This window comes from Chrysoperla carnea, chromosome X (genome assembly GCF_905475395.1).
Source record: "Chrysoperla carnea chromosome X, inChrCarn1.1, whole genome shotgun sequence".
In the NCBI taxonomy this organism is placed as follows: Eukaryota; Metazoa; Arthropoda; class Insecta; order Neuroptera; family Chrysopidae; genus Chrysoperla; species Chrysoperla carnea.
Window position 1 is genome coordinate 24810881 of NC_058342.1, and position 13117 is coordinate 24823997.

At 30.1% G+C, this 13117-nt stretch overlaps 1 protein-coding gene across 2 annotated transcripts in view; it reads left to right on the forward strand.

The window, feature by feature from the left end:
- Positions 1 to 13117, forward strand: part of LOC123302475 (segmentation protein cap'n'collar) — a 78082-nt gene that overhangs the window by 24929 nt on the left and 40036 nt on the right. For both annotated transcript variants that reach the window (XM_044885401.1, XM_044885402.1), the window contains exon 2: positions 11991 to 12239. In XM_044885401.1, the coding sequence (XP_044741336.1) occupies positions 11991 to 12239 (249 nt within the window). The remainder of the gene's footprint in view (positions 1 to 11990; positions 12240 to 13117) is intronic.

The following is a 13117-nucleotide window of genomic DNA, read 5'->3' on the forward strand; positions in this document are numbered from 1 at the left end:
TTTTAGGGTAAAACTAAAGTGCATTTGAAGCTGCACTACTCTAATTTACTCTAAGACTCGAAGTCTTGTCATGGCAATCAGAAATTCAAACCTATTTTCAAAAGATAAACGCAGAAACGCACTTTAAAAAGTCCAATTTTCGACTCAATTTTGATGTACGTTCTGAATTCTATAATTTTGGTTAATTATAAAGTTATTCTTTATAAAAAAATAAACAATTTTTGTATGATACATTTTTTCGTAAACATCGCTGTTTACCCGCGATGACACAAATTAGTACAAAACTTTGGTGTCAATTTTCTCCAAAACTATAAAAGATAGGGAGTTGAAAATTTACAGATAACTTCAACCAGTATAGTACGGCAGTGAGAGTATATTTTACCTAGCTATTCGCTCCGTGCGCGAGTTTCGTTTACATGGTAACGATACACTACTTTAATTATAGAATTGTATGGATGCATATATAATTGTATGGATTGCATTTATGACTTACATTGAAAATTTAATATTATTGCCTCACAAATTTAAATAAATAGTTATGATAATTTACATTTGAAAAATAATATTTGTGCAATTTTATTTCTTATTTTCACAATTTTTAATGCATTTTTAATGCAAAGTTTAATTAATTCGTGTTTTACAATAATTTTAATTTGACATTTCTATATACATTAACATGTAAAGAATTGCAAATTAGTCATACCAGCCCCCTTTAACGCCAAAATTTTCACTGGAAGCGCTGGCATCGATTTTATTGTCCCTACCATGACTACGCACACAACGAATAGTTAACTCCGACTAGTACATGTTGATCAAATTCCAACACTTTTTGGTTTTAATAAACTTTTACTGTAAAGACTAGTAACACTCGACTTTACCCAAGAAGAGTCAACTCTTATCGCAGGATCAACTTTTCTGTAACATATATAAAGCGAAAAATCTCACTCATCTATTCGTTGACTAAACAGGTAAATAAAATTGTCATTGCAGTCGAGGGGCACTTATGTGAAACAATTTTTAATCTAAAAAGTTCCCCGACTGCAATGACAATTATATTTACCAGTTTAGTCAGCGAGAAAATGAGTGATCTTTCTCCTTCTTTTTAGCTTGTTTTTTTTTGGTAGTCGTGTTTTTTAAGTTTGTTAATTAATTTATTTTTATTTCATTAATTTTAGTGAAGAATTTTATTTAAAAACTTTATCTGTTTTATAATATTGGCAACATTCTAGCCAGTGTCACTCAGGGTGATGTAAGGATATTAGCGATACCCTATACATCGAAATCTATATAGGTATTTAGAAGTTATGGTGACAAAAAGAAAGTGACATTAATATACATGAACCCTAAACACAAAACCTTTTTTTGTTTCTTTGGTCGTTTAAAAATAATGTCATGTTGGTATCTTGTACCGCTTTGTTTTTATTCCAATTTAAAAATTATTAATAACTCTTATCTGATCACTTTTTATATAGAATCACATACGGTATGGTATTTCTACACATTTGACAATATATAATTTTTTTTATTGTTTTTTAATTCATGTTTATTTATTTTAATCTTGTAATGAGAAAAAAAATTAAAACAATTTATTTAAAAGAAAAAAAAAAGACTAATTTAAATTGCCTTTAAAGATAAGTTTTTGCTATCTTCCTATCTATATAAGCAGGATCCTGTTTAAATAAAATTTTCACGATCGTGAGCATAATCTTAAACGTATATAATTTATGTTGAGAGGTGTTTGAATGTCTTTAGCCTTGAAATTCTTTTGATAAGTAGCATTTTATAAGAGGAAATTATTTGTCCCCGTGGTGTTTGCTCACGTGTAGCATGAAATACGGGTTGTTCTATAAAAAATAAGGAAGAAAATTAGTCTAATTTCGATAGTTATACCATGTACGTATGAAACATATCAAGGTATACTAAGTTTAGTCCCAAGTTTGTGCTACGAACAAAATTTTGGTATAGGTGTTCATAAAATCACCTAATTAGTCCGTCTGTCTGTGGATAACGCAAAAACGAAAAAAGATATCAAGCTAAAATTAGAGTACTCAGCACGTAAAAACTGAGGTCGAGTTGAGCAACATAGGTCAACTGGGTCTTCGTACGATTCTTATAGGGATTCGTGGGATTCCGTAGGACCCATCTTTTAAACTGTTAGAGATAGAATAAAAGTTTAAATGTTAAAAATTTTGTGCTTTAGAATTATGTAGCTCCTGTAAAGCGCATTTTTGAATTAATTATTTTGCTTCGATTGTTCATATTTCTTGAACATAACTGTCCTAAATTATATACATCATTACAATACTTAAAGGATTTATTTCAAAAATAAAATTTATTTTTATCATAAGCGCCGGGAAAAGGGTGCAATGGAGTGCAATTGAACAAAGGAGTTCAAGTGTACCCTATTTCCAGGCAAGGGGTCTGGAGATAGAGTGACCAGAAAAATAATACTTCTTTTCATTAAGTTTGAATAAAAACTTAAGGCGTTTGAATTTCTTTCCAAATTTTCTAACAACTTTGTTGATAAATTCAGTGTCCTCCCTAACTCTTTTCTTGTGAATAAAAAATCATGAAAAAAAATTATGTTTAAGCCCTTTTTTAACCTTTTCAAATTTTTTTTAAATACTCAAAATTGTTTTTATAATCCAAGGCACAGACGGTAGACACATTTCGATCGAGTAGAACTTGAGATATCATGAAACCACCTCGAAAAATATAGTTTCGAGAGAACGCGTTTTCAGTTTGATAGATAATTCCGGTAGTAACTCGGATAATATTACTACTCACTATGGATTAAGTGGAGATCCCAGATCCATACATTGGGCCTTTTTCTACTTCATTTGGAATGTTTGGTAAAGTTATTTTTGCTAACCGAGCTGTTCTGCCTTTTGAAGAAGTAGAAGCTCGCAGTTCAGAGCGATCAATTCAAACTTCGTTACCAGAAAATCCGCTGTATCTCCGAAAATAATTCAAATTTGGAAAAATCCGTTTTAGGATATATTCATAACGGTCTAACCTTTGAAAATATGCACATACAAAAAAATCGATTTTAGGAATTATGTTCCTTATTGCACGTTTGTTTTGGTTGCTGATTGACATCCGACATGTAGATTATCTAGGAAACTAAAACTAGTTCAATCGATTTATCTTGCCATGAATTTTGTGAATATGCAAAAATATTTAGAATTTTTCAATTTGTATTTTTTGTCCAAAATTTATGTTTTTTATTCAAAAAAATGAGTTATCAGAAGGTAGACACAATAGGGATAATTTAAAATTAGTACAAGAAAATTTTATGTTATGTTGCATTAAATATCCTGAACCAACAAATTATGGGTAATGTACGCATATATTGGGTTGACTACCAAATCAGAAGTATGTCTTTGTTAAACTAATATTACAATTAATTCATAAAGTAGAGTTAAAGTAACTTTAATATTTAATTCTTTAAACAATAAAACAAGCATTTGACTTCTTAAATTGAAACTTTAAATTTTCATAATTTCCAATATACAGATATGCAAACAGTATCGTACTAGGAAAAATGAATTAAAACAAATTAAACCTAGAATTAACAACGCACAGAAATGCAAAAAGTATCGAGAGAGATAGCGTACCACAAAACCAATAATTACAATTAATTACTAATACAGTTATTTCTACGAAAGGGACATAGTTCCTACTGGGTGTCCCACGACCAGAATAATGCCCTTTAAGGAGTAAACTCCAAAGACTAAAATAGATTATTTTGGCCCACCCTCCCTAGTGAAGATAAACGTACACATTCTTGAATGTAATCGTGACGGCGCCCATGTTTTTAACTAATTACAAATAACACTTAAACTTGCATTCTCTCCATCTTACCTTAAAAATATAAAAATCCATCAGCAACAATGGAAGAAAAGGGATCATTAATTATTTTACAAGTGTGTCTAATTTGCAACTACCTCACAGCTCAGGTAAACCGTATCACACACAGACTCTCATAGACGCACATAAAAAGGATTCGATTATGTATACTTGGTTTGTGGTTTTTAAATTGTGCGGTGAAGAAAGTGGTTTGTTTTCTTTTCTTTTCTTTATTTTTGTGTGAAAGATTTTTTTTTAAAGTAAAAGTAATTTTTGCACTTAAAATTTATAACACTTTTAACCCTAAAAACATTATTAATGGTTTTTGGCAATAATAAATATTGTAAATTTTGGTTTTATGGGTATTTTTGTAATTTTGTTGTATCAGGTGTAATTTTAAAATTTTAGAATCTTTTATTTTAAAGATACTTTTATACCATGTATATATTTAACAGGGTTCAAAAATATCCGATATTTATTATAAATATCAAAATATTGGATATTTATGATATATGTATATCCAATATATATAAAAAGTTTGATATTTACATTTATAGAATAAACAGTTATATTCTGTAATTACAAAAGTTATTTAAGACTTCTTAAATACTCCTAAATGAAGTTAAATTGTTTCTGCACTTTGTCAATTACTTTCTTTGTAAAAAAATTTACAGCGTGCTTAGGACATAAAAAGTGAGGCCGAGTGGGCAACATAGGATCCACTTTGAGATTGGACTTTGAAAAAATCTGATTCTTTATAGATAAACCCCGGAATTTAAATTGACATTGCGAAGTTTTTCATGAAATTTTGGATGGCTAACGATCACTCGTAAAAATTTACAAAAAATCCTTCAAAATTTTAATAAATTTTAAAACAAATTGATTGAAATGTAAAAAGTTCCAGGTCAATTATTGAAAATTTATTCATTGTACTATTGCTACATCAAAATTAAATTCATTGATCCAATTCAAATTTAGTGGACTCAACTGCATCAAAAACTTAACTTCAATTCCGTCTCGCAGTTGTTTTAAAAGAAGCTACATAGTTACTTTGATTCCGATAGGCTTGTGTGAATCATAATTCTATTGACTCAACTTCGAATTTGTCATCTCCGCACGGAGTTGTATTTATTATTAAAATGGTTGAGGGGAGGGGGTGGCTGTCGAAACTCTTGTGACACAGATTGCGAATTGTGAAAGAGACAAAATTGCATAAATATTTTTAAAATGTAAATTAACATTATTTGAATTTGTTAGAAAATTAAATTTTCAATGTAAACCATGTATGCAATCCATAGAATTTTATGTCCATCCATACAATTATAGTAATAAAGTAGTGTATTGTTATCATGGAAACGCCTCCAATAAAACTCAAAATGCACGGTGCGAATATCTTATTATTTGAAAAGGTCTAATATAATTTATTGTACTTCGTACTCCACCTAAGAAAATTTCGCAAGGACTAGAGCTTTTTGGCGTGGTCAAAAAATTTCGATTGTTCTCCCAAATTATTTTCCACCTACGAGATGTCAATATACGAAATATTACAGGATTCCCTTGATTAATTTCAAGGTTTTTTCTAAGTGTTAGATAGATTAATAATATTTTTTTTTTAAATGTAAATTATAAACCCCGGACACCGCATTAACTCAACACGGGTCATATAAATTTTGGTATTCAGATAAAAAATATAAACGCAAAACATTATATTATATTATTCGAATTGTTATTGAGAAATTAAAGACTTATTATCTAATGATATACTGTTATGTTTTCAAAACAGAAAATTATCATCATTTTTTTTTTTTTCTAAAATCTGTCAAGCGTTCATTATATTGAAAGGGGTTCGGTAGGTATTTTAATACTAAGTACTTACATCGTCACATGAAAACACTTTTAGCTTGCTTTTTTTTTTTCAAAAAAGGATAATTAAGGATGTATGAGCATGACAACAATGTTTGATTTAAAGGCTCAAAATTTGTTTGTAGGTAGTCTTTTACTCAAAGAATATGTGGTTAAAATTTCAGCTTAGGTATCCGTGCAAATTTTTAAGAAAAAAGTCATTAAAAATCGATATAAAATACATTGGCTCTTATGGAGGAATCTCAAAAAACGACATATTTTGGAAGTTTTTGATAATTTTCATTTGGAATGAATGAAAACAAATTAAAAAAAAACTTTTTAATAGAAAGTAAACATATTAGCAATGAATTAGAAAAGAAAAAAACTAAGTGTCACCGTCCATATAAGGGATGTAAGAGCAGGGTAGATTAAGGGTTGAAATTATTTTTATCTTATTCTCAACTTTGATGATGAATTTTGTTATAACTTCATGAATGTAGACGAAAAATAAGAATAAAATGTTTCGATATGTGTCTTGGTTTTCGAAATACCGAAAGCTAAATAATTAAACAAAATTTTCAATTTTCGATATTTTGAAAATTAAGCCAGATATCGAAAAATTTAATTCTTACTTTTTACTCTTATATCGTCAAGTAATAATATAAATTTATCATCAAAATTGAAAATATCTATTTTTAAATTTGTGCCCCCACTACCATGCTCATACATCCTTAATGACCGTTTCATATTGAAATAAAGTAAAAATACTTTCAAACAATTGCCTAATGATTGCAACAAGTACAGCTAAATATTTGTATTTACAATAGAATGGGATTGAATTTAAAATATGAATTCATTGATACAAAATCACTGAAGTTAAATAAACAAATTTATTACTTCTATGAAAGAGATTGATTTTAGTTTAAAGTCATGCATTTTATTCATGGAAAATAAAATTCTACTTAATTGGAATATATGATCGTGTAAATAAAGCGAATAGACGATTTAAAAGAACATAACTTTACGTTTGCTTTAAATATAGGACATGAGACACTAAAATTAATAGTTATCCATAGGTCGCTGGTTCAAGTCCGACTCGAAAAAATCTAATTTTCTTAAAATAAACTTAATAAACTTGCTCATGCAGTTGTGCCAATCACATCAGTATTTTGTTATATTTATAAGTAGTAGAACCAATAAAAAAAAGATTGTTTAAAACTATGTTGCATTAAAAAACAAAAATATTTGAAATTTGTTAGACATTATATTACTTTCATACAAGCTACCCATGCGTTTGTTTCAACTTCACCATCCAACCCCGTACGGTAGTTGTATCACATTCGTGGTCCCATTCGCCATATTTAATCTCGCGATGTGGTTGAGACTCATATCGGTTAACATTAAAAGTTTCACATCCTACGCAGACATTAAACTTGACCTAGATTTCCAAGCTCAATGAAAGTAATTTTCAAGCTCACTCTACTCCAGAACTGATAATCGATAGATGAATACTTTTTAGAGTTTGAGAAGTTTTTATTGATTAAAAAAGCAACATTTTTTGTTCGAAACATTTTTCCGCAAATCGTACAGTTTAGGCAAAACGAACTGAAAAGTTTTACCCAAAATTACTTCTTCATATCAAAATTGTTATTTCGTATAAGTGTTTCTGTGAAATCTAGGCACTTTTCGAAAATAGTTTTCCAATAAATTCAATAAAAGTGGTTTGTTTTTCGATTCGTTGTGTGCGTAGTCATGGTAGGGACAAAAAAATCGATTCCAGCGCTTCCAGTAAAAAATTTTGGCGTTAAAGGGGGCTGTTATTACTAATTTGTAGTTCTTTACATGTTAATGTTATAGAAAATGTCAAATTAAAATTATTGTAAAACACGAATTAATTAAACTTAATGCATTAAAAATTGTGAAAATAAGAAATGAAATTGCACAAATATTATTTTTCAAATGTAAATTATCATAATTATTTATTTAAATTTGTGAGACAATAATATTAAATTCTCAATGTAAGTCTTAAATGCAATCCATGCAATTATATATGCATCCATACAATTCTATAATTAAAGTAGTGTATAGTTACCATGGAAACGCCTCCAATAAAACTCACGCACGGAGCGAATAAAGATCATTTTTGTTCAAATTGATTTTTGATATCAAATACTTTTTAAAATATTCGGTTTATAAACAGAAATTCCAAACAAATAATGTTTGCTTATTTATAAAGAACAACTTTCTAACTTAAAGCGTTTCATCTAATGTTTGCCAGTTATGAATCAGAGTGACGTTTTAATTGAGCGTAAAAACTTCGATCGAATTCGATGTCGGTATAAGATGTGTGCCTTTAAAACTAACATTTTTCGTTTTGAAACATTTTCCATCGAGTTTCAAGCATATGTCAACTTATAAAAAGAACACTCTATATATATTCTCTACAATCCCCGCGCTATCATCAATTTTTTTCACACTTTTCACGAGTTTATTTGACCCGTAAAACCATAAAAAAATTGATGCATCAATAATTATCTTAAAACAAATACATTTTACCATAAATAATGGCTAAAAAATCTCTTATCAATCAGAGCTTTGATATGCGGATTACGTCTGTAACTCGGAGGGTTCATTCACTAATTGAATGATCAAAAAAAAAAAATTTGTTTATTTTTTTTGCCAATATGACGTTTTCTTTTATTTATCAATATTTAAAGTTGATTATTTTCTCAAAAATCGGTTCAGTAATTTTAACAAAATATATAAGTTAATCAGTTTTTAGTTGATGTTAATTAGTCGTGTAGAAATTAGCATTTAGTGTAGTTCAAAATTATTGAGTTTGTGTTTATCGGTTTGTGAGTTCAATTGTTAAGAAAATTTTTTTCGTTATTGTTTTTTCGTTTGTGTATTAATTTTTCCGGTGTGCGTTATTATGGAACCAAACGAAATGAAACCAAATGTTGACAAACCAAGAAAAAGTATCACTGAGGTATCAGTTCAAAACTTTTATTTTTCTAAGGAAACAAATAGTTTTTCAAAAAACTTTGGATTTCAACTTATTTTATTCGTTTTTCTGTATTGGAATTATATATGTAAATGGAAAATCAGTTTTAAATAGAATGAAGGAATGAGATTTTTGCGTTTTATACGTATCAGAAAATTTATTTCACAGTATTCGAATCAGCTAATATTTTCCAAGTCTTAGAAAACGGAAAATGAAAGTGGAATAAAGGTTGAAATAAGGGAAAATAAACAATTAACTAATTATTGTTGAAATGCCTTATAGACAGTGTTTACTATTAGTGTTTACATTAAGACGATTGGCTTTCACTCCCTAGAACCTTGTGTTTGGGTGATACGCACATCTTACACCCCGGGTAAGGCGGCCCTGGTTCAATTTTCTTGTCAGAGAAAATTTGTTATATTCTTAGAAAATCTGGAGTGCTTGTATTTCCGTTTATCGTGCGCACCTTTCAATTTTTTAGTAATGCGTGTGTATAACTTGTATACTTGTGTACTTTCAACAAAGCAACTATTGTTTGAAACTGATACTAACCTGACTGATGCAGTATATAATGTAGTTGTTATCCACCGATACAGAATGACTATATGGGTACTCACTTACTCACCCAACGTACATCGTATGTCTTCAGGTTTATGCGGGTTACCATTTATAAATTTTATTACATATTAAGTTAACATACAATAAGACAAAGCAACTATTGTTTGAAACTGACAATAACCTGATGAACACAGCACACTATACAACACGTAAAGTGTAAACTTCAGTTGTACGCCGGAGCTGTATACTTTGTGGCACAAATTGCCACTTCTAGAGGTGGTTTTAATGGGGTTACAACCATCTTTATTTGCTTTTTGACCTCGAATTCATGATCGGCGACTCCAAAACCCCGAGGGACGACTTTCGAGGTGAAATTTTGAATTAAAAATTTTGTTATCTCTGTTAATTCTAGCAGTGGTGTTAATGGGGTTGCCAACATCTTCAGTAGCTTTTTGACCTCGTTAAGTAATTCATGATCCCCAAAAGTTTTTTAACTTTTTTTCACTGTTACTCTTTGGAATGAGAAAACTACCCTTTTTTCTCATTTTTTTATAGTAATATAGAAGCTAGCTAATACAGAGGGTAGGAATGTTCCTGAAGCCATAAGAAACACGTACAAACAACCATTTTTGAAATCGGAATTGTTCTACCACTTTTCCACATTTTCCGGCGTACTATAACTGCACAAAAAATTCGCGGCAACAGACTAAAATTAAAATTTTGTGAAACTAGTGAAATGATTGCTGATTTGGGTAACAAACTACTTTGATTTTGGTACGGACCCATAACAATACACAATCACAATGTTTTTGTGGCTTGATGCGATATTATGGTACATACCGTACACGTAAGTTATAACTTGTAGATGTATCACACAAGATACTGCGCTCTATAGTAAACCACCTATGGAGTTGAACAATTAAAAAAAAGTTTCCACCATGTTGGACGGCCATGCTGGGTATGAACCCTGTACGATTAATGAATGTTGGCCAACACTAGGGGGTCATGAGCTCGAAGCTGGCGGTCGCACATATCAATATTATACATTATATATATGTATATGAAATATTAATAATTTAAACAGCAGAGAAATAAAAAAAAAATTATATTTTATTTAAAAATATATATTTATGTACGCCCATAAACAAATGAATTTTTGATTACAATCGATAATAATCTCAGGAGAGGAAAAAAAAATTGAATATAATTTTTTTATCGTTTTTAAATATTTTTTAATTCCTGTTCTCTGATTGTTTTTAGAACTTTCTCATTTTGTTTTATTGGTTGTTAATTGACTAGAAATTATCAATTATACAAAAAAACAATTGACTGAGTTAATTGTTGAAATACCCTGTATAAAATGTGTTGAATATCAGTGCTTGCAGTTGCCGAAGAGTTTAATAGACCAACACAATTATGGCGGCCTTTCGGCCGGGATTTATTTGATTTCAAAAATTTTCTAAAAGCATTTCATGAATGTTTCACAAGACCACTAGTTGAAACTATTTGCAAAATTTTTAATTCTCTGTCTTTTATAGTTTTGGAGAAACTGGACATCGAAGTTTTTTCCTAATTCGAGCTCTCACAGATAAACAAGTGACGTTTACGAAAAAATGTTTCAAACAAAAGTTGTTTATTTTTTTATAAGAAACATTTTTTATATTTAAACTTTTTTTCTATCTCTTACGGTTTACAAGATGGGTCCTACGGATCCAAAATTCAATTGACCTATGTTGCTCATTTACAAACTTAGTCTCACTTTTTACGTCATGAGCACGCTATAAAAATTTTAGCTTGATATCTCATTTCGTTTTTCAGTTATCGTGTCCACAGACGGACAACCGAAAATGGACTAATTAGTCGATTTTATGAACACCTATACCAAATTTTTTTTCGTAGCGTCATTATTTTTAGGCGTTGCAAACTTGGGACTAAACTTAATATACCTTGGTGTATATTACCTATATACAGGACATAAAAAATTACAATAAATGTTAACAGCTAACAGATTCAATTGATTAGATATTCTTTACATACTGAGTTGAATATTAAGTTCCGTGATAATTAATCCCATAACAATTGACCTTTGACAAAACTTACTCATTCAATTTTGATGGATCAAGCATCAAAAATAATTATAACAAGTGAATATAAACAGTTGACTGAGTTAATTGTTGAAATACCCTGTATAGAAAGTATTAAATGTCAGTGCTTGCATTATTTTTAATAAATTAGAAAAGTTTGAAAACCCAACACAATTATGTGGCCGTCTTTTGTTTTGGTTATCGAAAATTTTCGAAAGTATTTTCTAGAAATTTTTATTGTTATTTTTATTGATTATATAAAAACAAATCTCAATAATTTGAACTCTTTATAATTTAAATTTTTCTTTAAGTCGAGATTTCGATCTCATTAACTGCAAAACTGAAAATTTGCAAATATCTACTAGAGATAGTTGCCAAAATACACATCGATAGGTCGAAATTGTGATTCTATATCTCCCTAACTCAAAAATGCTATTTGGGTAGCATTTTCGAGCTAGAAAGCCGGCGTAAAATGAATCATTTTATAATGTAATAGGATTAAGCCAATGACTTAGAGAACTTTTAGAGTCTTACATTTTCAGAAATTCGATTGGTCGAAAACTCCCGCAAATCGATCGAACATTTTTTTATTGAATTTTCACAAATTTTTCTTTTTTGAATTTTCACTAATTTTTCTTTTTCTTTTGTTACAGGATATGGATTTAATAGAAGTATTATGGAAACAAGATGTGGATTTAGGTTTCTCTTTAGAAACAGTATCCACAGAAACAGTAAAAACAGATCCAAATGATTTGGCAAGTGATCTAAAAGCATTAAAATTTTCGTCAAATTCCAAAGATGGTTTGGCTATGTCACCCACATGTTCACATTACACAGCTGGATCTGAGGATTATGAAGAAAAATTAAAAGCAATTGAAGCCTTAAATGATGGTTCCTTAAAGGTATGTTGATAATTACAAAATCCTCTTTTCAAATCATCAGCCAAATCTGTCTAACATTTTTTGAATCTTACACAGAATAAATGACCTCTTTTGCTCAAGAATATTAAAATAAATATTTTCTTGAGGCAATGTTAAATTTCTTGCATCAAGAAATTTTTCTTGCTACAAGTAAATTTCTTCTCGTTTCTAAAATACTAATTATTGGTCAAGAAAAATTTCTAAGTTAAAAAAAGCCTCTGAGTAACAAAGTCAAACTAATCTGGGTACCTGTCCACACCAGTGTTAAAGGGTACGAAGCAGCGGACTCGTTGGTGCGAGAGAGGCCGTCTCAAATGCCTCTTTCACCTGAGCCTTTCATTCACATAGCAAGATGCTCGACCATGTTCAGTAATTTGCCGAAGCAAGGAGTGCCTACGATAATATCATTTTTATTACTGGGATTTTTCCCTGGTAAGCTGTGCTTAAGTAGAACTTGGCTATTTGTCTTTACTCGGTTAAAACACAGCTTAGAAGGGTGGGGGGTCTCTTGAAAGGACGCTGTCGATTGAATTACCACCTTTATAGCTTGGGAATCTCCCATGATCCCATTGTAGGAACACACTTCCATACATATTATTTGCACCTGCAGAATCCTTCTGGATGTCGGGTATAGAATGTTTGGGTCCGAAACCTGGGCCCATCAATCTTGGGAACAACCCCGACGGAGAAATTGTGAACTATCTACGCTAGCTCGATAGAATCTTATAGCATCTCTTAAATAACATACCTTTAAAATTTCACCGCTTACCCGGAAACGTCTCGCTTTCTGATAACAGGTTATCCTCAAGGAGAGTGCAGGTAACCCAGGGGTCTATGAGCTAAGGATTCATTTACGGTAC